This window comes from Alligator mississippiensis, chromosome 4, assembly GCF_030867095.1.
Source record: "Alligator mississippiensis isolate rAllMis1 chromosome 4, rAllMis1, whole genome shotgun sequence".
Classification (NCBI taxonomy): domain Eukaryota; kingdom Metazoa; phylum Chordata; order Crocodylia; family Alligatoridae; genus Alligator; species Alligator mississippiensis.
The window spans coordinates 168,430,682-168,457,133 of NC_081827.1; the positions used below are offsets into that span (position 1 = coordinate 168,430,682).

General features: G+C 46.5%; 2 protein-coding genes across 5 annotated transcripts in view; one reads left to right on the plus strand and one right to left on the minus strand.

The window, feature by feature from the left end:
• Positions 1 to 15,689, minus strand: part of CALCOCO2 (calcium binding and coiled-coil domain 2) — a 31,083-nt gene extending 15,394 nt beyond the window's left edge. For 2 of the 3 annotated variants that reach the window (XM_019482598.2, XM_006277911.4), the window contains exons 1-8: positions 15,591 to 15,689; positions 12,611 to 12,700; positions 5,344 to 5,532; positions 4,729 to 4,831; positions 3,703 to 3,836; positions 1,360 to 1,485; positions 1,113 to 1,271; positions 24 to 151 (exon numbers count right to left, since the gene is read on the minus strand). In XM_019482598.2, the coding sequence (XP_019338143.2) occupies positions 24 to 151; positions 1,113 to 1,271; positions 1,360 to 1,485; positions 3,703 to 3,836; positions 4,729 to 4,831; positions 5,344 to 5,523 (830 nt within the window). In that variant the 5' untranslated portion in view covers positions 5,524 to 5,532; positions 12,611 to 12,700; positions 15,591 to 15,689. The remainder of the gene's footprint in view (positions 1 to 23; positions 152 to 1,112; positions 1,272 to 1,359; positions 1,486 to 3,702; positions 3,837 to 4,728; positions 4,832 to 5,343; positions 5,533 to 12,610; positions 12,701 to 15,590) is intronic. The other variant, XM_014603669.3, reaches the window with a different exon arrangement.
• A 4,272-nt stretch (positions 15,690 to 19,961) lies between these two features.
• ATP5MC1 (ATP synthase membrane subunit c locus 1) lies at positions 19,962 to 22,680 on the plus strand. 2 transcript variants are annotated; one of them, XM_006277909.4, is made up of 5 exons: positions 19,962 to 19,992; positions 20,266 to 20,314; positions 21,026 to 21,097; positions 21,497 to 21,672; positions 22,459 to 22,680. In XM_006277909.4, exons 1-5 carry the CDS (start codon positions 19,985 to 19,987, stop codon positions 22,571 to 22,573), a joined length of 420 nt encoding a protein of 139 aa, XP_006277971.1. In that variant the 5' UTR covers positions 19,962 to 19,984; the 3' UTR covers positions 22,574 to 22,680. The 2 variants fall into 2 exon arrangements, with proteins under 2 accessions (XP_006277971.1, XP_019338144.1); XM_019482599.2 differs by lacking the exon at positions 21,026 to 21,097 and having other exon boundaries at positions 19,970 to 19,992.
• The last annotated feature ends 3,772 nt before the right edge of the window (positions 22,681 to 26,452 follow it).

Consider the following 26,452-nt stretch of genomic DNA (forward strand, 5'->3'; position numbering starts at 1 on the left):
GTGCCCACAGTAAGCATACTCACTGGTGCAGCTCAGCATCTCTGCAGGCATTCTGCTCCTTGAGATGCCTGTTCTTCTCTCCCAGGGAATTCAACTCCAGCTCCAGTTTCTCACTGCTGCCCCTCAGAGAGTCCAGATCACTGCGCAGCTCCTGAAAATCAGTGTGGAGGAATCCAAATGAGAGTCAAACCATAGGAAACTACTGTATGTGCAAGTCCCATCCAGTGCAACACTCCCAGAGAACTCTCCTAAAGGGAACATTTTCTTCATGTTCTCTTCTGTTCTGTTCTGTATTTACCATGCATTGAGACCTAGTTTTTTTTATAGCACAGTCCTCAGCAAAAGGAAGATGAGAAGAACAGGACAATGAAAGGAAGGTCAGCCCCAGAGCTGGCTTTGGGATCTTGGAACAGGCCTACAAAACAATTTTTGACCATTGCCTCTTCTCAAATGTTACCAACTCTGGTTCCAACCTTGTCGCTCTCTAAACCACAGGGCTGACTTATGGGTTTGAGGGAAGGTTAGAGAGATGATTATTTAAGGTCACGACCCCAAACTGATTCTTTTTAAATAAAATGAATGAGTATTTGTGCACTGGTGGAAGTCTCATCAATTTCTTGCAACAGAAGTAAAGCCAAGTCGCCTTATTCCTTTGAACCCTATCAATTTGTGTTTTCAAGGCTCTCTTCAAGGAAAAGAGCTTGAAACTTGTCTTTTTAAATGAAGACTCTATTAGTTTGAGTGTTTTTCCCCAAAAGAGAAAGCCTATGGTGGCCAATATGCTAGGGCCCAGGAGCCAACTTTGCTCAGAACCTATTTAGTTGCAGAAAGAAGCTGAACTCAGAGCTCAGTTCAGGTGAAAGGTGCTGGGTTACATTTAGTGTTGCAGAAAGATAATTGTAAAGAGAGGGGACAGGAGAAGAAAAGATTTCTTTTACTTGCCATCAGGGACCCACACCAAAGACTCATGAACCCCTCACTGGTTTTAATGGGTATTGCAGCTGCTCAGCCTCTCCCAAATCAAGACCTTAGTCTTTGTCTTCTCTTCCCCTCTCCTCTTTTTCTGGCCTCCTTTCTTTTCCTCCCTCACCCCATCCCAGTTGCCTTTTTACCTGGTTCTCCTTTCCCAGGTCCATATTTTTCTCCTTAATGGAAGCCAAATCAATTTGAACAGCAGTTAGCTCCGCAGCCTGTTGATCCAGAGCACTCTGTAGCTTCAAGCTCTCAGTCTGCAGGAAACAGACTTCTCCCTCTAGCTGCTTCATCTTCTCCTGGAAGCAGGCAATGGAACATGACACATATAAGACAGAGTTTTAGAACCCCAGAGCCTCTGATCTACTTCACTATCCCTGGAAATACCTGTGCCTTTCTCAGCTTCTCCTGCAGGTCCATGTTCTGTTTCTGGAGACTCTTGCAGCTTTCCTTCAGTTGTTGGTTTTCTTTAAGTAAATCCTTGTTCTGTTGCTCAATCTCCTCCACTTCTCCCTGGCAAAGAACACACAATTGTTCAGTAAGAGCACAGAGTTGTATGTAGGTTTCAAACAAATTGTGGGGAACAGCAAGGAACCATGAGTACTGCAGAAAAGCAGTGAAGGGTTAGCTCCCTAACCCTTTGCTGACACTGCCACCACCCCTTATTCTCTCTTGGCTTACCAGACATTATCCAACCAGCTCCCCAAAATATAAAAACACCAGGCCTCATCCTGTAAGGTGCTAGATTTCTCCAGAAGTCAAGGTAGTAGAGGCCTCTTTGCACCATGTAGGACCAAGCCAATGAACTGAAACTTTGGACAGTCATTAACTCAGGCAAACACCATGTGTCCTTAAGGCAAACAAGTTCTTACTAGTTACCCACACAATGAATGCACCCTGGCTGCTTCTGGGCACAATATCACTTGCTACCAGTGCTGTACTTCCCTCCCCATAACATAGGAAGACAGCTGAGAGCAAGGGCTCAAAGACTCATAGATAACTACAAGCCACACAAAGCAGCTGGGAAGTTATAAAACTATCACGTACATAGCACCTTTCATCAAGGGACTCAAAGTACTTTACACAATTTGGGATTATTAGACTTGCGTGTGCAGAGGGGCAATCTGAGGCACAGTGAGATTAAGTGGTTTGCCCAAAGAATGGACCACAACCCAGCAGTCCTGACTGCCAGTCTGCTGCATTAGGGAACATATTGTGTTGCCTCTCTTTATAAAAGCCTCCCTAAATCCAGCAGATAATTGAATCTGACAGCAATATTTTCAAGTTTGCTATCTATATGGCAGCTGTGCCCATCAGCCTTTATCAGGGACCCAGATCTTTATGTGCTGGGCCAGTGGTGCCCAACTGCTTGGCCGTGTGGGCTAGATGAATGATGCGGGGTAGGTTCACAGGTTGGAACCAGTCGGTGAGCACACATGCCGTATCACAGTCCTAGCCCTGTCCTTAGCCCCATGCTGGATCAGGCCCACTGCCCCAGCCCCAGCCCTGTGTGCACACAATTGGGCCCCTCCAACCAGGTCCTGGCTCTCCATGCACCAGAACAGCCCCAGCCCCGCATACACCAGATTGGGCCCCTCTGCCCCAGCTCCTGCACCCTCTATGATAGCAGGGTCCCTTGCACAGGGCCACATCTTTTGGCCTGTAGAGCTTGGAAATTTGTTGGTGAGAGTGGCGACGATATTAATTGCCACCACTCCTTCCTCGCCAAATTTACAAACACTTGAGGAGCGCTGCAGGCTGGATCATACAGCTCTGTGGACCAGATCTGGCTTGAGGACTGAGGTTGAACATCCCTGTGCTAGGCACTATAAAAACAAGACAAAAAAGAGAGCCCCTGCCTCAAAGAACTCACAGTCTAAGTAGTGTGTCTGATCCTTCTCTCAATATTAAATTCTTTATTTCACTCCAAGGCAGACTCTGTGCAAAGAGGCCTAAAAAGACTAATTTTGGTCAAAATGAAGGAGGGGTGGTTCATGTTTAAACTTCAGATCACCATCAGGAAAAAGTACCAATTCCCAAAATGAGAGTTTCAGCTGCTGGAAACAAACAAGATGCCAGTTTCTAATTTCTTGGTGGCAAGCAGAAAAAACACATCCTAAGTTGTCCACTCTGAGTTCTATTAAACTAGAGTGGAAATGGGGCTGAACAATTTGAGCAAAAGACTAAGAATGCAGACTCCTGAGTTTTATTTCTAGCTCTGCCAGTGAGTTTCTGGGAGTTATTTCACAAGTTCCTTCACACATCCATCCTTCAGTTTACCCATCTATGCAACTGGCGATAATATTGGTTTCCCTCAGAGAGATGTTGTAAAGGAGGATGAATATGTTTTTGCTTAGTGTACAGGCTCTTTGGATATAAGGTGCTATAGAAATGTACCTTATTATTACAACACATTCAACAGACCCGGAAACTAGTACAGCTGCAGATGCCCTGCAGATGTACTTACACATAGTATGAGTCAGCCCCTGTCATGAAGAGCTTACAATGTAAAAAGTCAGACAGATAATAAGACGAAAAACAGAGGCAGAGAGAAGCAAAATAACTTGACTAAGGTCACCAGAAGGTCAGTAAGAGATCCAGGACTAGAACTCGGGTCTCATGATCTTCTGTTCAGTGCCCTCCTTACAGAACCACACTGCGATAGGGAAAAAGGAATCTGAATAAAAAGTAAAGGCATGAAAAGCAAGGAGAGGGAGAGAGAAAATTCACCTGTGTGGTAACCACCAGGATGTCATCCTCAGCCTCTGCACGGAACTGGAAGGGCACGCTGGCTCCACGGACCACCCCATCCTGGTCAACGTAACAGAACTGGTAATATTCATCATCTTTTGGCAGGTAGTAGGCTTAAAACAAACACAAAAATCACACCATGGGGTGTCTCTAATTATTATTGCCTCTTCTACAGTGAATGGGACAGAAAGCTTAAATCTACAAAAAGCAGAAGTACTGAATACAAAGCAATATAGCCATTATGGGGTCAGCATTGCCTACTCCTTGTGTGATCTTTCACACCAGTGCAAATTGTGCCAAATACGCTTCCAAATCACAACCTGGGCACTTTGTGTCACAATACACTCCACAAGCAGCATGGCAGTGATAAACTTGACCCTATCACTAAAACATTATGAATGATCACAAGCAGGTTACTACAACCTCCAAAGGGGTATTTCCCCTAGGTTGGGTTTGTGGTGCGCTGGTAACACAGTCCTTAGGAGTGAATGTACTGAAAGGAGACAAGGTTCCTTGGGTGAATTTGATATCTTTTATTAGACCAACCCAAATAGTTGCAGAAAAGTTATTAAGCAAGCTTTCAGGTTCAAAAACCCTTCCTCAGGCTAAGGAAGTTTCAGCAGTTGGTGTGTGCTCTTCCTAAAGGAAAGGATACATTTCTGAAAGGATACATTTCTGTTCTACCAGCAGGGGGCACTCATGCAAGGCTGATCTACACTGACAGCACAAGCAGACTGACAGGCTGGTAGAGGAAACCCTGGGTAGAAATTTGGTGGCTATTATTTTGAGATTGCTTGATAGCCATGGTTCCTGAAATGCAGATTGCCTAAGCACAGCACAACAGGATGAAATATTCAATAGTTCTACAGCCTCAGGTTGTAACGTGTATACCTGGCCTTTAGAGAAATTTGGTATGTGATTTTTTGTGTGTGTGTGTGTGTGTGTGTGTGTGTGTGCGCGCGCATGCTCACATGTGTATGGACCACCCATCCTTCCCCAGCCAACCTTTAAACTGAACTTCTTGCTGCAGCACTGCATCGCTGTCAAGGCTGCTGGGCAAAGGTGCCCACATGAATGTGTAATATTCACGGGTTGTTTTCCATCCCACCTGCAACAGAAAAGTAATCACACTGCATAACACACTGGATGTTTATCCTGTGGCAATTTACAGAAGCCTGAATTGTTACACAGTTTATAACCCCTCATGATGCAGTAAGAACCAACCCCCACCATGCCCCTATGCAGGCTACTTAGATCTTGGGCCCATAGAGAGGCCTGGAGAAGGAGAAGAAGCATGCTGGGGGAGTTGGGGAGGGGGGATGTGGCTAGAATGTATCACAAGGCAGCTATTCTTCATTGGTCCTGTAATGCACAGTTCAAGCCAGATCAGCCCCAAGACTGCTCCAAATACTGGAAAAGGGCAGTTGAGAATCACACTCTTTGTCTCTGGACACAACACAGATACTACAATATATAAGTCCACCACTGAAAAAGAGCTGTTACTCTGCACTACCTTAACTCTGCTCTGGGGGATCAAGTGTGACATCTATGGAAACCTCCATGCCAGGGCACTCACCCTTTTCAGTGCATGGAAACTGATGAGTCACAGCACACACTTACCCTGAAAATGCCCACCCAGTCCTTTCTGCGAGGAGTGATATTCTTTGTGAGGGTATAGTAGCAGATGACATCTCCTCCAGGCATATAATATTTCTCTACATTAGTAAAGATGACCTGGGAGAAGTGGCAACTGTCCAAGAGGATAGCAGAGGTGGGAGGTTCATCTACATTCTCATCCATACTGGAGTTCTGCAAAAAAGAACAAAGTAGAGGGTGAGGCTATGTCCAAACTAGACTGCTTCTCCTGGTGAGGGTATGGGCCCAGACTGACATAGCTGTGTCGACATATGCCTGAATTATACAAAAGTAGGACTGGAAGGGATCTCAGGAGGTCACTTAGTCCAATCCCCTGCTTCAAGAGGTTGGAGACAGTTCCATAGGCAAAGCAACAGGATGAGATGATAAGGACACTGTCAACATTCTTCCGTTGCAAGGACAGGAGGTAGTTACTAAATACACTCAAGAGATCCAAGGAAGAAGACCATGGCCCCCACTACAGAGGAAGACAACTCCCCACCCCATAGACCTTGCCAGATGTGACTGTGGGGTAAAATTCTGGTCTTGAGTGAAGAAGTAAGACCCTTCTAGCCAGGAACCTCTGAATGTTTTAATCCCACCAGGCACATTGGCACACCCCAGCCAAAATCCCCTGCCTTGGCTACAGTTAATAATGAATGCTTCTACGGATGGTATAAAAACACCCTAAGACTCATAGCAGTAGGAGGGGAAAAAAATCCTTCCTGGCCCTATGTGGCAACCAGTAAAGTCTGGAATCATGGGATAACCAAACCCTGTCCACCCAGCACTACAACCTGGGGGCCACAAGCACAACTTCATGGATCACATATCCTAACTGGAGAGCAGGAACACCCCTTTCTATCATCTTATCACCCTAAAAACTTAACCCAGCTACTTTAATCTTTTTTTCATATCCAAGCCAGTTGTGCAACTCCACTTCCTGCTGCTGAGCATGGTCCTCTCCAATTTCGACCTGTTTTGGGCTGCAGAGCTCTTCTCACAATCTCTGAGCAATGTGTGTGTAAGGATCTCCTGGGCTTCCAACTGTTGCTCTTCACAGCCTGCTCTTGGCATTGTTATTCCTAAATCACCCCTGACCCATGCTTATCCAACCTTTTTGAAAACCTCCGATGATGGAGGATTCACAATTTTCCCAGGCAGCCTATTCCACTTCCTCACTGTTCTAATAGCAACAAGGTTTTTCCTGATATCCAATCTAATTTCAAGACGTTGTAATTTCAAGACATTGTAAATTTAAGATATTGCTATGTGTCTTAATCTGCAGAGAGGGAGAAAAGGTGTTTTCCCTCTTCTTCAAGGGAGCCCTCCCCACTTAATTGCCTTTTCTGCAAGCTAAAAATGTTTGATTCTCTCAGCTTCTTTTTGTATGGGTCAGTCTTTGGGCTCTCTCTAACTTTTCCACATCCATTTTTAAAACGTGGAGCCCAGAACTGCACACAATAGGTCAGGGCTGTCCAACTTCTGGGTGCCAAAGGGCTGCATACTGCACAGACTGCAGACTCCTGGGTGCACAAGGTATGGGCCACACACCACAAAGGAAGGCCTCTGAGGGTCTGTCCGCCCCCCCCCAGCTGCACAGGGAGCCGGCTCCCTCTCTTGTCCCGCATGCAGCATGGGCAGCTGGCTCCTCCTGATGTGTGCGCAGAATGGCTCCTTTTCTGGTTACACATGCAGCTTGACCCTTCCTCCCCACACAAACATAAGGGCAGCACAGCCAACTGGAACCCCCCTTCTCCCCTCCCTCACCCTGTTGATATGGTCCCCAAGTCCTCCCCAGCCCAGACCCACAGTCCTTGCCCCAGAGCTCCCTCTCACCATGTTTTTCTGTTCCCAGGGACACAGAAGCAGGAAGCAGAAGCCAGAGGAGAGAGGAGGAGCCTTGAGCCTCTGGCTGCAGTAGCTGGGTGGGAGCCTGCAGGCTTCATGTTAATTCTTCATAGGTTATGTGCAGCACATAGGCCACCAGTTGGACAGCCCTGCTCTAGATGAGGCCTAACAAGCACCAAATGGAGTGGCACTATTCTCTCTCATGTCTTACACCTAATAGTCCTATTGACACAGTCCAAAACTGCATTTGCCTTTTTGGCAGCTTTATCACACTGCAGTCTCATGTTAAGTCCATCATTCACCAAAACCACAAAATCCTTCTCTGTAGTACTGCCATCCAACAAGTTATCACCCATTCCTTATTTGTGCTTTTGATTATTCTTTCCTAGGTGTAGCACTTTGCATTTGTCAGCACTGAACTTCATCCTGTTGTCTCTAGCCCAGCTTTCCAGTCTGTTAAGATCCTTCTGAATTCTCCTGTCCTCTGGCATGTTTACAGTCCTTCCCAGTTTCATGCTGTTTGCATGTAGACTCAGTTCATAGATTTCATAGACGTTAGGGCTGGAAGGGACCTCAGAAGATCATTGAGTCCAACCCCCTGCCCCAGGGGCAGGAAGGCAGCAGGAATCATAGGATCCCAGCAAGATAAACATCCAATTGTCTCTTGAAGGTGTTCAAAGTAGGTGCTTGAACAACCTCCGGCAGCAGTCTATTCCAAACCTTGGGGACTCGGACAGTAAAGAAGTTCTTCCTTATGTCCAGCCTGAATCGGTCATGGAAGAGTTTGTGACCATTCAACCTTGTCATCCCTTGGGGTGCTCTGGTGAACAGATGTTCCCCCAGATCCTGATGAGCACTCCTGATAAACTTATAGGTGGCTACCAGATCACCCCTGAGCCTGAGCTTTTCCAGGCTGAAGAGTCCCATGGCTCTCAGCCTCTCATCATAAGGTCTGTTTTCCTGACCTGATCATACACATGGCTCTCCCCAGCACTCTCTCAAGCTTCTCCACATACTTTTTGAATTGTGGAGCCCAAAACTGGACGCAGTACTCCAGCTGTGGCCTCACCAAGGCTGAGTACAATGGGAGAATGACGTCCTGGGATTTGCTTGAGAAACATCTATGGATGCAAGCCAGCATTTTGCTCACTTTACTAGACGCAGCATCACGTTGAAGGCTCACGTTCATCTTGTGGTCAATCATGATCCCCAAGTCCCTTTCGTCCATAGTGCTAGCCAGGCACTGCCGAACCTATAAGCATGCTGCAGGTTTTTCCTCCAAAGGTGGAGAAACTTGCATTTTTCGGTGTTAAACACCATCGGGTTCTCATCCGCCCATTTCCTGAGCCTGTCATGGTCTGCCTGGATCACCCTCCTGTCCTCACGTGTGGATGCTTTACCCCAAAGTTTGGTGTCGTCGGCAACCTTGTACAGTCCGCTTCTGACACCGATGTCCACATCATTGATGAAGATGTTAAATAGTATAGGCCCTAGGACAGAGCCTTGAGGGACCCCACTGGTCACAGCACACCACGACAATTGGCTTTTGTCAACCACCACCCTCTAGGTCTGACCATGGAGCCAATTCCCCAGCCAGAGGATCATGGTGGGGCTGAGGCTGCAGTTATCCAGTTTTGCCAAGAGGTTATCACGGGATACCAGATCGAAGGCTTTTTTAAAGTCAAGATATACGACATCAATCTCTTCTCCTTTGTCCAGGTGATAGGTCACCTGGTCGTAAAAGGAAATAAGATTGGTCAAGCAAGACCTACCCGCAGCAAACCCGTGCTGGCTATCCCTCAGGATGTTGCCATCAGCCAGTCTGTTAAGAATGCCCTCTTTGATAATCTTTTCCAAGACCTTCCCTGGGATAGAGGTCAGGCTGATGAGCCTGTAGTTTGCCGGATCCACTTCCCTCCCTTTCTTGAAGACAGGCACCACACTGGCCTTCTTCCAATCTTCGGGCACTTCACCAGAGCACCAGTTCTCGAAGATCTGTGCCAAGGGCTGAGCTATGATGCTAGCCAGCTCCTTGAGTACCCTGGGGTGTAAACTGTCAGGGCCAGCTGACAAAACTGTGCTTGTGTGGTTAGAGCTTGTTCCACTGGAGTAGGCAGTTGGATTTACTTTTCTGGTACACAGTGACCCTTTTCTTATATAGCAGGGGTGTCAAACTCACTTCAGGCCCCACTCTGGATTCAAAATGTGGGGCTTGTCACAGGCCAGATCCAGCCTTGGGAATGGAGATGGCTGCTGTGGCCACTGGGGCAATGGTAGCAGAAGTTCTGACAGCAGCAAGAGGTCTGGCAGCAGTGACGCAGGTCTTGGGGGCAGGACGGGTCTAAACTTGCAGCTGATAGCCATGGCTAGCAGGGCCAAAGCACCCCAAATTCTGTGGCAGGCCACACTCCCTCACAACTTCAGGTGGCCCACCAATAGCCCAGCAGGCCAGATAGAGCAGGACTGTGGGCTGGATCTGGCCCATTGGCTATATGTTTGACATCCCTGCAGCAAAATGGTATTCCTATAGGGACACAGGAAAACACTTCTAATATAGATATGACCTGCAACTAAATCAACAGCTTGTTCTACCAGGACATTGAAGAATACTGACATCCCACCCGGATACAAACCACAGTCACGACACTATGAAGCAAATTCGGCAGCCTTCCTGGGTTTTTTTGATCAGTTCCACTACAGTGATTTAGCAACCCAGATCCATAATGTTCCTGATCATCTTCAGCTTTCTAGATCAAAAGAAAGATAGATACTATGCTGTACAAACATCCCAGGGAAGAGCAGGTGCAGAAGAAAGACTTGCTAGGAGGGCTGAAGCATTTTTCTCTTAAGGGTTGCTATCCTGAGATTATTGTAACGTTTGCAATAGACACCACTGTAGTGAAATTGTCAAAGGGCTCTCAGCTTTACATTTACTGGGTTGCCTAGTAGCAGCATCAACACACAATATCAGAACATTCATGTGCTTATTTATTCAGGAAACTTTTCAACACCCTCTGATAAGTTAAAACACAACAATATGTGGAATGAGCAGCACAAAGCTACTGACGCTGCAGCTGTTAATAAAACAGAAACCAAACTGACAGGAACAGAAACACCATTGAAGACAGAGCGAAACAAAACACACAGGAAATAAAATCTCTGCCTTGCCAGTGCTCTACAGCAGCCAGACTCGGGCAGAAAGCTAAAGGGGAGGAGTCCTTGCTGAGAAAATCCTGTTTCCAGTGCTTGACAGTTCAGTTCCAGGAATCAGAAGCAGGAGCCTCCCATTTGATCTGAACTGCAATAAGGGTGGGTCATGTTCTCAGATAAAAGTTCCAGACCAGGCAAGAGTTTTAAGGAAAGTGAACAGAAATTGGAGTACTGGTTTTATGCAATATCTTATAAGGACATCAGTAGCATTCAGTGCCAGCCACAGAGTCCAGGTAGTCTCCAGGGGCAGTGAGCCTAGCCTGAAAATGCCATGGGTGTAGATAGCTGTTGGGAGGGCCACAATTAGACTTACAATCTTTTGGCCAGCAATGAAAAAAGGGGGACATTATGGATCCTTATTCGGGTATCCAGGAACAGGGATAAATTCAGTAGGATTCCAGGCTGCAAATCTATTCAGTAAAAGATACATATATACAATCTGTTATGCCGGCCAGTTTTCTACAGACTTCTCCCTAATAATGTACATATGCTGTGCAATAAAGATGGAAGAGCTAAACTCAAGTTCTGTAACAAGTTCTGTACACTCCATTGCATACAGCAAATGAAGTGATTAGATACCTGCTACTTTATTTCCATTATTACCCAGTCTCTATGTTTAACTGGGTGATGTTGGCATTCTCACTCCCAGAATAAGCATTATGCTTGGCAGTGTTATTTCAGAATGGGATCTGGGTTGTGCTTAGAACTGCCTGTGTTCAGTGTGCCCTAAATCACAGTACAAAGCAACAACTCAGATGCCAGAATAGCAGGGACTGTGTGGACAAACAAAGCAACTGTTCTGCAAACCACAGTTCAGACCAGCATTGAACCTTAGAAAATGGAAAGCTTTAGTCAGGCCTTTGGGAAACACTTTGCCATTTTCTTGATAATGCCAACGGACCTCTAGCAGCCACCTGAGAGAGGCAGAAAGCGACTTTGGCTTAATCTAACTGTACGACCTCAGTTATTGTCACAGAGCAGCATCAGTATTAGACCCGAGCCCAAGCTCTTGCAAAACTTCAAAGAAAGAAAATAAAATGGCAATGCCTGGCTGCAATGAAATAATGAGTTCTGTGGAAAAAATGTCCAATTCAGCGGGGCTATGGAATGATGCCGAATTCAATGCTCATACAATCCCAGAATCCATAAGGCCCTAGGTAAGAACACCAGGACATTTCATATACCTCAAAGCCATCAGTTCAGGCTCTTTGCAAATGCAAGCATTGGTTTATACTGATTAACAATGCAGAGCTTATTTTAACAGCCATTAGGGACAGAAATATTTTTTTTAATGAAAGCTGAGATTCCGGAGCACAATTCTGTAGCATAGGGAAAACTCTTTAAATGCAGAACACATGTCACTGCTTATGTTTTGAAATTAGCCACACCTTGCCTTTTTCTGCATCTTCCAGCCAAGGATCTGAAAGTGCCTTATAAACATTAACAAATTAAGATTTATAGTCCTTCACTGTGATGAGCAGTATTATCCCCATTTTACAGAGAGGGAAACTGTAAACTTGTATATTTCAGTTGATTGAGCTTCAGGTTCTTAATATCGCTGGCCAGGGTTCAAGTACCTGTTCAGGTGGTGCTTGTTTTTACAGAAGTGAAAACTGAGTATCTCGGGTCAGTGACGGAACTAGGAAAAGCCCCATTCCTAGTCCCCTACCCTCTTTCAAAGCTGTCATTTGTGTGTCACAGATATAACAGTATTTGTCAATAGAGCAACAATGAATCAAGGAAAAGATAATGGCAGGGAAAGGAATGGGTGCTGTTTTAGTGATGCCCAAATTCTGCAAGTCATTATCTGAGCTCTTTATAAGTCATCAGCAAAGAGGGGAGAAAATGAGCCACCTGGGGTTGCTGCCTCTGAAAGAATCAGTGGCAGTTACACCTTACACAATATTAATGAGAAACTCAGTGCCACACAGACTGTGCCATGAGGTAATGAGGTATAATTACACCATGCACCCAGCAAGGGAGAAATAAATAACCCATCATGGGCTTCCCCTTATCTGCAGTCCAACCTCTGGGACTTGGAGTTGTTTTAATTTTGGAAGAGGCCATTTTTGGTTCTATTATATAAGGATCGAAGAGACTAAGATAGTTCTCATCTGTTACCCATCTGCTAACTATGTATGAAGCCTTAGATGCTGCTTGCCAAGTCACAGATAGAAAGGCTATAACTGACCTTGCTCCTTGTAGGTTCTAGTCAACAAAACAGTTATTTGAGGAGACTTGGGTCCTTCAGGAATGTTCTCATTCAGGAATCACTGGGAATCTAGTAAACAGCAAGAAACCAGATTCAAGCTTAGGAGGGGGATGCACTGGTTTGGGGTCCAGGGGTCAGGATTCAATTCCTCTTCCTGCAACAGGCTTCGGTGCAACTTTGGGAGTCAGTTAATATTGTTGTGACTCAATATCTTGTTGCAAGACAAAATCTTATCCAGGGGCCATATCAGTATCCAAACAAAGGTAAGGGGAAAGTTTATACAAACTCCCAAATTTGCCTTTCATAGGTCCCTTTGCCTAGTAGGGAGAATAGCTGAAAAAGTGAAACTGTTAGGCCAGTGGTTACCAATCAATAAATATAGCAGAGTGATAAGCAGAGAAGTCAGAACCAGAGGGAAAGAGAAGTAAAAAAAAAATCATCCTATCCATAAATTCAGTGCCTGGCACATCCCTCTCATCCCCTCTGATGTCCAAAAGCTTTGTAAAGCCCTCTGAGATCCCTGAATGAAAAGAAGCAATGGAAGTACCATTGCTGTGACCTTCAAGCCCACTACATTTCCCTTTGTCATTAAAGTCTCCAAATCCGTGATTTCTGTCCTATAATACCATTCAGATACATCAGTCCCTTTCTCTCTGCTCTCTCTTCTGACAGATGATCCATTATTTATTGTCAACGGTTATTACTAAAGAAGGGTTATCATCAAAAAAGGTTTGCTGGATGGCTCAAGGGACAGAGAGAAACAAAAAGCTCAACCAGAAACACTCCTTTGCCAGCAGGGGTAGCAGCAATTCTTCAGTGTCTGGCTTCTGGCTAACAATGAGGGACAATTTATTTATTTTATTTCATTACTTGCTGCTCCCACAGTGTCATCTTCCCTTTCTTCCACTTGAATCCTACACATTCTCCTTTCACTTCATATTCCCTGTCCTCCTTGTCACTATCAAAGCTACTCATACCACTACCCCAGCACTATTTCACTACTATCCCCCCACATGCCCTTCATTACGCCCCTGCTCATGCAGCCAAATACATGCCGATGCAAGAGTGGGGGGGGGGGGGGGGCGGGGGCATGCAGATTTAACTCCTCTGCCCTCCCCTCTTTTACTAACACACATATGCTGTTAAAACCCTTATAGATGTTGCAACAGCTTGGAATGCTTAGGGTTGGCCTGGTTCAGCCCCAGCATGCCCTCTGTTGGGAAACGATGGATTGGGCCCATTTAACTCCAGTCTGCCACACAACATGCACCTGGTCTCCTTTCCCCATAAGCAGCTTAAAGCCTTTTCCATATCAACCCATATTTCCCTAATCCTGGGTGCTAGGCAACTTAATTCTCCTTCAAATCCCTCAAGACCCATTTTGTTCAGCTCAGCCACTAATACTTCCTCCTTTCCAGCACTCATAGGAAATACCATGCAACAGCAGACCAATGGCCCATCTGGTTTCTGATAGTCACCAGTATCAGATGCTTCACGCAGGCTATTGAGAAACTCCATTACGGACAATTATGAACTAAACTGCCATCTGGGAAATTTCTTCCTAATCCCAGGCATTAGCATGTGATTTATACCATGAAGCAGGGAAATTATATCACTCATATTTTTCCTACCTAATGTAACAATAGTTGTTTTTTTTATGTAAGTGAGCTGTCATCTTTGGAATCCTGCTAAATTCTTGATCTCAGTAGCAGCTTGTGCCAATGAGATCCCCAAGTTGATCGTGTATTTAAAAAATGAAATCTTATTTCCTTATATCTGTTTGAAGTGTGTTGCCTGTCAGTGTTGTCAGACGTTCCCATATTCTAGAATTAATAATCATAGCAGAGAGGTGCTTACCTTATCTACAGGGACCTTTGTTTTGTACTCTGCTTTCAAGCTCTGTTGTTTAGTCAGCCCATGTGTATACATCCCTCCATCCAAACCCCTCAATGCCAACTGGAGGCAAGGACTGCAGAATTGCCACTTGACTGAATTCACCCAGTTCAACCAGCAGGAAGTTGCACTGGCACCATGCTTAGTGACACCTTGCCTCGCCGCCCTCCTAGCAGCATGCTGTGGGGCCAGGACATGGTGCAGCAGAGGCAATGGAAGGTCAAAAGGCGTCGGCGTGAGATCCGTGGAGGCAGGGGTGACTGGTGCCTCCTGAGTCTGGGGGGGCACAATTTGTGGGTGGGCCCAGGGGCAGGCCAAAAGCCCCATATCCAGTCCTATACTTCTGTGCCGCAGCTTAGTGCCCCCCCGCCCCCGCTCCAACACACCGCCAGCCAGTGCAGCAAAAAAACTGCCCCATCCTGAGCAGTACTGAGTCAGAGGTCAATCTCGGGGTGGCGGGGGGCATGTGTGCCTGAGTCACCTGTGCCTGGAGGCAAAAGGGGAACAGCTCCAGAACCATGAGGGAGGGAGAGCCCAGTGCAAGACCCAGCTCTTTCAGCAGGGTTGGAGGATGAGTCATGGGAGAGCAGGAGCAAGCAGAGGGGCTGGCAAAGGAGGATGAGGGAAAGGTGAGACAACTGAAGGGATGTGGGGGCAGACCGTGGCATCAGGCTGGGGTGCAACACCCCATAGCAACACTCTGCAGGGGGCACATTTGCAAAGCAGGGTCCTCCTGGAAGCAACACCCTGAGCATCAGGCCTGCTATCCCCGTCCCCCCTTCTTTCCCTCCTTCCCGTTAAGCGTGTGGGGGAAGGGGGGTTACCCCCCCCACCCAAGCCATGGACTCCGGGTCCCCGAGTGGGACATTCTCCTCCATCACCATGTGCCCCTCATTAAGGAAGTGAAAGTGAAAGTGTTCAGGACCCAGAAACAGAAGCAGCGACAGCTCCCCGGTGCTCCCCCAAAACCGCTCCCCCGCGACACACACACACCACCGCCTCCTAAAGGAGGCCAAGCACCACCCGCCGCGACAGCGAAGCCAATCTCCTCTGAAGACTCACTCACCAAAGGAGACAGCTCGAAGCCTCTCGGACTGCGACTGAGGAGGAGGAGCCGAGGAAGGGCGGCACCCTGCGCCCCGCCCCCTCCGTCCCACCCGGAACATTTCGGAGGGCACCGCCCCCGCGGGGGATGCTGGGAGTTGTAGTTCCCGGGGGGGCTGAAGGCGCTCCCAGCTTGCGCCGGAGGAGAGGAGTCATCATCTCCCCAGAGCGCACACACCGAGAGCCCGTGTGGGAACAGTGTCTGCATCACCCAGGGAGGCTGAGGGATGCTTACAAGTCCCTGGAAGAAGGGAGATGCTGGTGATCCTTAGGAAGACACGCAAAAAGCTCGGGCACGTTGGAAGAAGCTGGGGACCAGTTGCAGGCACCAAAAGGATCCATGGCAGCATACTCCATACTGACCCGTGAGATCATACCTCTGATACTGACCAGCGACGTCACACCCCGGGTACTGATCCAGGCCAACATACCTCTACTCATCCATGACATCATACCTCTGAAACTGAAGCGAGATCCCCATCCTTCCCTCTTTTTCTCACATCTTGTGCACTGAAGGAGAGAGAGCCCACCCCCAACTTCAAGGAGGTGAGAGGAGACATACAGCCCTAGTAAAGTGATTGGGGTATGGGGAAACTTCTCTCATGCTGTATGGTTCCTGGGGTCAGGTGATGACAGGAGACTCTCCCTTGCTTTTTTCTTTTTAAACAAAAGATTCTAGCTTTAACTGTGGAGGAAGCTTGGGAAGGTGAACCTTAAAGCCTTAAAAAGAAAGAGAAAACAAAATGCAAACCAAAAAATAGATCATTTTATAATGTCATAGCTTTAAAGCCTGCCCTGACTGTCCTGGGTTTGACTCTCGTGTGTGTGTGTGTGTGTGTGTGTGTGTGTGTGTGTGTGTGTGTGTGTGTGTGTGTGTGTGAGAGAGAGAGAGAGAGAGAGAGAGAGAGAGAGAGAGAGAGAATGTTTGGGATTGGCAATACAAGCAATCCTTGGATTTAGGACACAATTGGTTCCTGAAAACCACATCTTAAGTGGAAACATTGTAACTCAGAACCAATTTTCCCATAGGAACAATATTATAAATTATTATATATTATAAATTATTACAAATATTATAAATGGGGTCCGATACCCCATTTTCACCAAAAACAACTCAAAATTTTGTACTCAATCAATTATAGATGAGTTTTACATGAATGCCTTGAGCCTCCCGAGGCTGGGGGGGCACGGCGACTGCCTGCCAGCAGTGGTGTCAGCAGTGGTGAATGGGGACTGCCTGCAGGCGGCTGCGGAGGTGTTGGCGGCGGTGGGGAGGATGGGTGTGGCAAGCGCTGAGTGGTGATTGGCAACCACCCAGAGACACTGCTAGCCACCTTAGCAGTGAGGGCAGGGGGAGTGGTGAACAGTGACTGCCCGCACATGCTGCTGGCAGCGGCGGTGACCAATCTCAGGGAGTGCATGGCCAATCTCAGGGGGTGCATGTGCACCTGTGTGCACCCCCTACACATCGCCAATGGATGAGTAATATAGCTACATTAATGTATTTATATTGTAAATAGCAGTCATATTGATTTGGAAGGACTTCTTTGAGGTGACTTTGCTAGACTTTTTGAAGGGCTCTTGGTCAGACTTTTTGAAGGGTTTTTGGCTGGAGTCTTCTCAGGAGTCTTGGCTGTAGGTTTTTCTGGAGTCTTGTCTGCTTTCTTAAAGAAAGCGTCCAAGGAAGTTTGAACAGATGTTCTCCAGGGAGATGAGTGACGCAGCGAACTTGTTTGCTGGCATGGCGTCAGCTCAAGTGTCGTAAAGTCAAAACTGAGGTCAGAAAGTTGAAACAGGGTGTCAATTTATAAACACCATAAGTGCCATTTGTTGTAACTCAAAACGTCTTAAGTTGAGGACTGCCTGTATTGAAGCTTGGGATTGGCAATATTGAAGCTGTTCAAAGCATAGGGAACAGAATGTAAAGGCAGAACACTGCAAGTGGATGAAGCTAAGACAAAGCGGGGAGGATACACTGGAATGTGAAGGAACAAACCATGGAGAAGGCTGATTGATACCCTGTTGTATTTATTGATTGATGAAGCCAGGAGCAAATTGGTTCAACTTGCCCCAAAAGACAAAGACCAGACTTGCTGATGACTACATTTCAGAGCCTTGAAAGGGGAGGTAGGGAATTTAACAAAAAACTGAGGGAAAAGCAAAAGGATTTGATTACAAGTGACATAGTATGAGAAGGAAGACGGTATCCTCTGTAGGATTGGCCCAGAGGCCTTTCTCTCAAACACATGGTGGAATGAGCATGGATCTCCGAAGTGTAGGGGCTCATAAAGCCTGCATTCTTGCATTAGCAAACTTGTGCAGTGTTCCTTGCTTTGAAATCATTAGTACAAGGACACTTCCTGGATCAACAGATGCCAGGAGAAGGGAGAGAGCGGTGACAGGACTCCTCATTCCATTGGAAGGGTGGAGATAGCGCTCTTGTAGTTTAGGTAGCTGACTCCACCTGCTGGTGGGTCTCTGGATTGACAGACAGATGCCTGATTTTAGTTCATATGAAATATGGTACTGAGTGGGGAGAAACTGCTCCAGGGGCAGAGGTGTTTTATATCTATATGCAGAATCTTGACTCCTCTCCTCTCTTTCATTATCATGCTGTGATGGTTGAGCATAGATAGTAATGAACCTTCCCAGATCTTTCTCCTGTAACTGGGCCATTTCCTGTTGGCAATCTAGTGCAGGAAGAGAAAAGGTCAAGGTCAACAGGCCTCATAGCAGGACATGAAAGGCCTTTGACAGTGTCTCCATTAACTTGTGTCTGCAGGAACTAGACCATTCTGTCTTTAAAAAAGCTTCTGTTGACTTTTGTTTTCACCTTAGAAGTATCAGGAAATTTGAGATTCGCCTTTCTTGGGGGTTTCTAAGGAATATGCAGATATGGTTTAGAAATTTTCTCAGGCTTTAGTTCTAAGAACTGGGATGGTGCATTTCCCATCCAAAAAAACAGAGGCACATATTTGGAAGAGGGCCAGAACAACAATTGTGGAAGCAGCTAGTTGCTCACACATTGCTAGCTAGTCAGTCAGAGGCTCCATTTCACATAACTTTAGCCACAGAGTCCTACTACCAGATTTCTGCACATTGTGTTAAGTGCATCCCAAGGGCATCCTCTCTGGAAAGGCACATTCCCCATGGCAGTGTACACCCCTCTGTGGGACTTTACATACAGGGCTGCCTCAAGATTTCCCTTCAGCTCTCCATAAACCTATTGAGGTTGCTGCACAGAGAATATTTCTTTTGGCTGTTTTTTTTCCCCCCAGGTGTTTAAGCAGGTGTATTAGTAAAACAGAAAAACATTGAGTTTAAACTAGTCTGTTTTTTAAAACAAAAAGTTATATGATAGGGGGACAAAAAAAAGGGGGGGGGCTGTTTTTTTTCCATGTGATCATATGAGGGAAGTATTTGGAAGTGCTTCTTGGCCTGCGATTCCAAAGTACAGGAGAACTTTGCAGAATGCTGACATTGCAAACCCCCGGGAGTGAAAAATGATTGCTTTTCAGTTCGCTGTTTACAACCCGGTGCTCTGTTTGGTGTCAACACCTGCTTAACCCCAAAACGCTCCGGGGCTCAAACACCCCAGGCTTGCTGAGGATCCAAGGCACCTGGGCATCCTTCAGTGAAGGACTAAGAAACTCCAGGGCCCATTTCCCAAGGATCCGATTCACGGAGCTTCAGCAAACCACAAGGGAAGCTGGACACAGCTCGGGGGGGCAAAGCAAGCACCAAGCCAACAGGATGATAAACAGAGGCTCGGCTCCGCAGCACCGGCAGCAGCGCAAGGGGCTGGAATCCGGCGGGGAGCCGAGCCCCCGACCCCGGGGGCCCGCGATCTGCACGTGGAGCAGCCGCCGGCGGGATCCCTGCTCCGGACCCAACCCGGGGGAGCTCCCGCGTGACGGAACGGGCGAGCCCCTCAACCCCGCCCCTTCAGTCGCAAAACTCTGGGTGATGCCACCATCACGTGACCTCCCCACCAAGGAGCCCCCTCGGCCGCCATGTTGCGTTCCATAACGAGCCCTACCACCTGAGAGGTGAGGCGGAACGGCCGCTCTAGCTATCCCTGTTTGGGCCGGTTGTATGCTCCTGCACACGACCGCCGGGCAGACAGCCAATCAGAGACCAAGAGGGGGCCACCATCCCTCCAATCAGAACGCGGGGAGGTGCCCACGTCCTCTTCCTCCTCCCTCCCCCCACTCATTCGAGATTAATGTCCCGGATGTGGGAGGCGGGGACTGCTCCGTGGGAGCCAATGGGGGAGAGCCGGCCGGCTCCCAGGAGTCAATGCGGCGGCGTGGCGTGCGTCGCGCCAGCCAATGAGCGTGGAGGACGCGGAGGTACATGGCAAGGTGAGCGGTGGGGGTGGTCCCTAGTCTGCCTGTCGCGGGCGCCGCAGTTCCAGCTTTAGCTCCAGCTCAGGCGCTGCTTGCCGGTGAGCGGCCGCCGGTCCCGCGTGTCCTTCTCGCCCCGCCCCACGCTGGGGCTGGAGCTGCGCGTCCCTGGGCTGCAGGGCTGGGGAAGTGGGGAGGCCTGGGTGTCCCCCTCCCGCTGCTCAGAGCCGTGGATCCTGGCACCGTGCCTCCCCACCTTTGCTTAGGTTTGCTCTGCTTTGTTCTCCCCAGGCCCGCGAAGATGCAGACCCCCGTGGCACTCCTCGCCTCTCCGGCGCTGGTAAGCAGTGCCCGGCCGCGGTGGCAGGGGTGGGCGGTGCTGTCCGCGTTCCCCTGCTTTTCATGGGAAGGCGGGCTTTGCTGGAGAGCCGCAGGCCTGAGGCTGGGGGAGCAAGGTCACCCTTGGTGTTTGGGGAGGGGGGAGGCAGGGTGTCTTTTGCTCCTGCTGGGGTTATCTAAAGAGGTGGTAGATTATGCCCTTGAAGTTTCTTAAGACCCGTCTAGACAAAGATTTGGTTGGGATAATTTAGTTGGGGCTGGTCCTGTTTTGAGCAGGAGGTTGGACTAGATGACCTCCTGAAGTCCCTTCCAACCTGAATTTTCTATGATTCTGCTGTCAAGCAGAACTGGGGTGGGTGAGACAAGGTGCCAACGTGCTGTGAATGAGAGCAGGTAACACTACCTCCTTTTTCCAGAGGTTTTGTTCCTGGATAGGAGTCCCTTCAAAGTAGGTGATGGTGGCAAAGTCCTGAAGTAGCATCTGGCCGTAGATTAAAGGAGGGCGTTAATTGGCTGGGTTAAGTCCTTGAAACTGAAAAGCAGATGCATTAGTGGAGTTAGTGAGAGACTTCAGCTCTCTTGTTTCACTTGCAACGTGTTCAAGGACATCTGATAAACAAATGGCTGCTCTTGCATACATTGTGAACTGCCTTCCTCTCTGAGGAACATGGAGGTTTCTCATCGTGGGTTGAATGTCTGTCTTCCACTTCAGTTCCGCTGCTGTTCCAGGGCTCTGGCCAGGCCAGTTTCTGTATTCAGCAGGCCTGAGATTCAGACGGTACAGGTAAGGCAGGATGGTTCTTACTTGCTGTAGCAGGGGTCTCTCCTTAGAAAACTTTGCAATGAAACGCTTCCTTGTCTGGGCTAGCTTTAGTCTGTATCACTAGTTTGGTGCATATGTGTTTGGACAGTGGAAATGATGTCTTGGAGTCTGATACCTAATGCAAGTTATTAGCTTGAATTGTTGTTAATGTCAACATATAGACTTACAGTTTGTCTGTACATTAGCTAGCAATGGTTCATAATTTGGTGGTACTCTATAAAACATCCAGCATGCTCTTTCAGCTCAGCATATTTTGGTGCCTTTGCTGTGCCTACAATAGGGGCTAGAATGGAAACAGACCTTTGTTAAATGCATTGAACTACAACTGCATCACGCTTGGGCTTCTCCTACCTCCCCCAGCCCTCTGGTGCTTCCCATCTACAGCTGGCCTGCCGGGAGTTCCAAACCAGCACCATTTCCAGGGATATTGATACTGCTGCTAAGTTCATTGGTGCTGGTGCTGCCACAGTTGGAGTGGCTGGCTCAGGAGCAGGTATTGGAACCGTGTTTGGCAGCTTGATCATTGGCTATGCCAGGTAAGTAAAATATTTACTCTATTTTAGTTTGTTTTTTTTTGTTGTTTTTTTTAAAGTGGTCTGTAGTAGATTCTTGCCCCCACCCCTGTGTTTTCCTTATGCTCGGTCTAGGAGGCTTTCCTGGGACACTTGCGTAGAAAAGTGAGGAGAGGAGAAAGGGGCCACTTAAAGAGGGTCTCAGACTGTATAGTGCCACTCACTCATCTGCGTACCATAGCAAGTTAATTACTCAACTCATTGATAAGTGCTAAGGAATCACTTTGTCCATTTGTGAAATTAAACCACATGTAGGATGGAGAGTGAGGTGGGATGGACTGCACATACATAGTAGTTTTGGAGGAGAAGTAAAGAGAAATGTCACTTCTTCACTATTTCTAAGTACTTCTGATAACTCTGCAGAACTTGACCTGCTGGCAGAGGAAGTGGTCCAATAATGCTTAGGGATTGCTGCCCAGTACAGTAGTGATTCAGTTAGGGACAAGCCTTTAAAGGTCTTAGCTTTTTAGTGGATTGACCAGAAACAAGTTAAGTAAATGTCTTGCATCTTTCTCTCTTTCTTCTCTCAGCTTCATTCTTGTGTGTGCTATGCTGGACCTTGCTAAGTTTCCATTCAATGCCCACTGTTTATGGTCTTCTGTTTTCCTAAGGCTTAAGTGCAGTTGAATCTCTTCCTTGTGTGTGGCCATCCTCAGCTTTTTGTGGAATAGCTACATTGTTTTATGCATGTGTTTGTGACTTCCTGCACTCCCACACACACTTATCAATTTCTTCTTGTATCTTTTACAGGAATCCCTCTCTCAAGCAGCAACTTTTCTCTTATGCCATTCTGGGTTTTGCCCTGTCTGAGGCTATGGGGCTCTTCTGTTTGATGGTGGCATTCCTCATCCTGTTTGCTATGTGACAGCTTCTGAGCCTGATTGTGGCTCTGTGTCCTCTACAGTTTGAATCCACCTCCTTTATCAGAGGGTTCCAGACTTATGATTAAACAAAATCTTTCTCTAAACAAAATGACTTTGGATGGTTCCTTCCTTGCATTCTTTTCCAGTGCCAGAGAGACAGTTGGGGATTAAACCTCTGTGGTATATTTAATACAAGATGAAATTCTGTGGGTCTTTTTGAGTTAAAATAATGTACATTTTTAAGATGAAAGAATATATGCTAGCATATAAAGGTATCTAAAGGTGAAGCAGAACTGCACCTATGTGGGGTAAGGGAGAAAAGTAGCTATTGTAAACTGGTAGCAAGTCCAGTGAGGATGGCTTGCTGATTTGATCCTGCAGTATCATCCCATGATAAGAGCATGAAGAAAGAACCATTAGTGCTGTTTACACTCCCAAATAGAATGGTTCTTGTGCAAATCTACCTTTTCATTGCCATACTACAGCAGATAATGGTGCTTAAATTGACATGAGGCATTGCTGTCTCCCTTTATTCTATCATGCTTTTCTTATAAATCTGGAAGATGGTACATAGAGGCTACCATTTGGGTGTGTTAGTATTAGTGGAACTTGGATGGGTACAATACCTGTAAATCAACTGAAGAAGCAAGAGTGCACTCATGTTGATGCCCCATTTGAGAGAGATGGGTGGATTCAAGGTCAAATTTTAAAAATGGCTGTCAGTAGCCAGCCTTCCCCCATGCTGGGCAGAGGCTGATGTGCAGCCCTAATTTGTGCAGGGTGTTATCAATGAACTTTTTCTGTTTCCTTTTTGCAGCAGATATGTCTGGGTGATCTAACCTATAAATAATGATCTAAGGCAGTGGTTGGTATTCAAAAGCCTTTGAATCTGGCTGTGACCTTTCCTGCTGCATGCATTTGTAAAGGACTATAATAATAACTGCAGTGCTTCCTAACTACTGTTACCACTCTGAGAACCCCAATGCAATGAATAGAGTAACAACACTTAGAAGAAATAAAAATACCCTTCCAAAAACTACTAGCTTTCTCTTAAAGCAGTTGAATGAGATTCTTTTGTGTGTGTTAAAGGAAGATGGGGGGTGAAAAATGATATGCTCCTAACTATGTAGAGTTCTAGGCACAAGTATGTAGACACTTCAGTGCATTTCTGCTGTGTAGTTGGTTCTGCTGTGTACATGTCATACTGCACTATAGCTAGACTTGGCTGTTGCATGTTACCTAGGCAACAGCTGTATTAGGTCAGTTAAACCAAGCCTTATTTTAGATCTAATAAGTCTATTTTACACAAACCTAGTATTTTATGCTTATGAGACATACGATTGTGCTAGGAATGTGCAGCTAGGGCAAAAACCACACTATTTTCTTGGAGAAAAGCATGGGGAAAGGAGTTTTCATGCACGATCCTAAGACGAAAGGATGCTGAGCCCTTTTTTGAGGATGTTGCCTTGGAGGGGATCTCCACAAGGGAAACATGATCAAACTGCCTCTTAATATGGGAAGAAAAGGCTTTGAGTGGCTTAGAAATGATGATTTTATTTATTTATTTATTTATTTTTTTTAACCTCAAGAAATCACATCTGACTGATACTAAAAATAAAGGGAACAAGCCTGGCAGACTCTATCACCATCCTGCATAAACCAAGCAGCTTTTAGGCTAACCCTGTTTCTCTTGGGTGTGGGAAGATGGGAGTGGTATTAACGTGCTGCTGAAGTCCTCCTCACATTTGGTGTTTGGATGTTTCCATCTACCTTGCCAGCCAGTTACAGCAGTGTACATTCAGAAGGTCCGTCCTATTTTCCCTGCCAACAGCCAGACAGATCATTGCATCTCTTTAATGTATTGGCATATTTTCTTCATCTTCCAATCAGTAAAAATAATAGCTTGAGTCCAAGTGTGAAGAAGCTAGCTGCCTGCAACAAATGAAACCATTGGAATGTTTGTCTGCTTCCACAGTTGCCTCCTTCACTTTAAATTCTTAACACTGCCCCAAAGTGCAATAGGCACTGTAGTCAATACTATGAAAGTGGGGCTGAAATAGGGAAGGGGCTCTCTTAGGGTGATGCTTATGGTTGTGATGAGATTTACATCTTAATTACCCCTTTAGATATATACTTACCACAGAGGATCTACCTAAGCCCAAAGCTTAATGTGAAATGCGATGGCAAATTTCATGTAAAGTTTAATGTGTGTCAGAATCTTAGCCAGACCCTAAGCCTTCCTTTGTATTGATAAAAACAAATGGAAGTCATTCTTTTTATGTGTTTTGTATGGTTATTCACTCACAGGCTGGATTTGTCTACGAGGGAGTGCAAGCTGTTAGTGACTCCAGAAGAGCTGAAATGTGGGCTGGAATCCCCCAGCAGCTGATCAGATTGTATGATATTGTCTGTTTGAAATTCAAATTCCAAGGTGACACTAGGCACCTACATACCAGGGCTGGTGGGGAGGGATAAGTGTATTCTTCCAGATCTACCATAGCCACATATCAGGAGCCCTAAAAGTATATATAGAACATACAAAACACAGAGAAGCACCTTTATCTTTGATCGTTTAATGTGGACAATAGCCACTGCACATGGCTTGACAGTAAGTGAGAGCGCTAATTGCTAGTTGGTATTGTCTCTGTGAATAACACCTTCTCTTAGACTTAAGCAGTTAGAGAATGTGCTTTGGCTTTACCTAGCCACTGTGAATCCCCAAATTTAAGTTCAACTTGCCTCAGTAAGTTGGGGCTAGTAACTTTATTTTTTCAGACTTTTTTTTGGGGGGTGAGGGGGGAGGTTGGGGTTCATACCATGTTTTAAGTTTGTTATGGTGCTGTAAACTTCTCTGATTCTATTATGGAAAATAAAGAAGTGTAATACTTTATATCACTACACCCATGCTCTTACTTCTCCAGGATCTAAGATATTGTAAAGTTGTTCTTAACTGTTTCTGTGTTTTTTCTGTACTGTTGTATCCCTTTTCCTTCTGCTTTCCTGTTCCTTCCTCTAACATGCTGTCTCAAAGGGCATTACATACCACCCAAGTGTCTATATATACCAGCTTCAGAAACACTTCTCTACATCACTATTTTTTGTTTCTGCATCCTGAGAAAATAAAATGTGACCTTGAATTAGGACTAAGGACTTGTGAGGTGGTTACAGCTTTGTGATTGTGTTATGGGAGGATAGGACTAAATACCTTCTTTCCTCCCATCATACAGTCATGAAGTTGCAAAAGATAGACACTTGAGATAGTCTGGGCTTGATGTCTAGGTTGGTCTCACAGAAGGAAATGGCTACATTCTAGCAGGGCCTGGCACAAAACTTCATAGAATCAGAAAAACAGGGCTCAAAGGGTCCTCCAGAGGCCCTTTAATTCAACCCCCTGCCTCAGGCAGGATCATGCCTATCCAAACCATCCTCTGCAATCCATGTTCTGAACTCTACATAAGACTACCATCAACCCTGATACAACACAGACCTAACAACCTAACCTGCTGCAGGGGAACCATGGCAGCTGATATCCTGCTTCCATGAAATGTTGTCAATATATATTCAAGAGATCTGCTGTAGTGCAAGCTTTGCTAGAGTTGTGCTGTGTGACCTCATGGGCAGTTGATTTAGGTCCTGAGCCTCCATTGTCTGGTACTGCAAACTGAAGTTGCCCATGCTTCAGATTTCTGAGAAGCTTTTCTTCATTCATTCATCTTTGGTGGACTAATATAAAGGGATTAAAAGAGGCATGTCCTCTCTCAAAGGCAATGGCTGTCTGCCACAGTGCAGGGGAAAGGGTGCTGGCATGCCACTTGAGGCCAGCAGTAGAAGCATGGCCTGGAGTCACTGCACCCTGCTGTAAAGAGGTTTTGTGCTGCTGT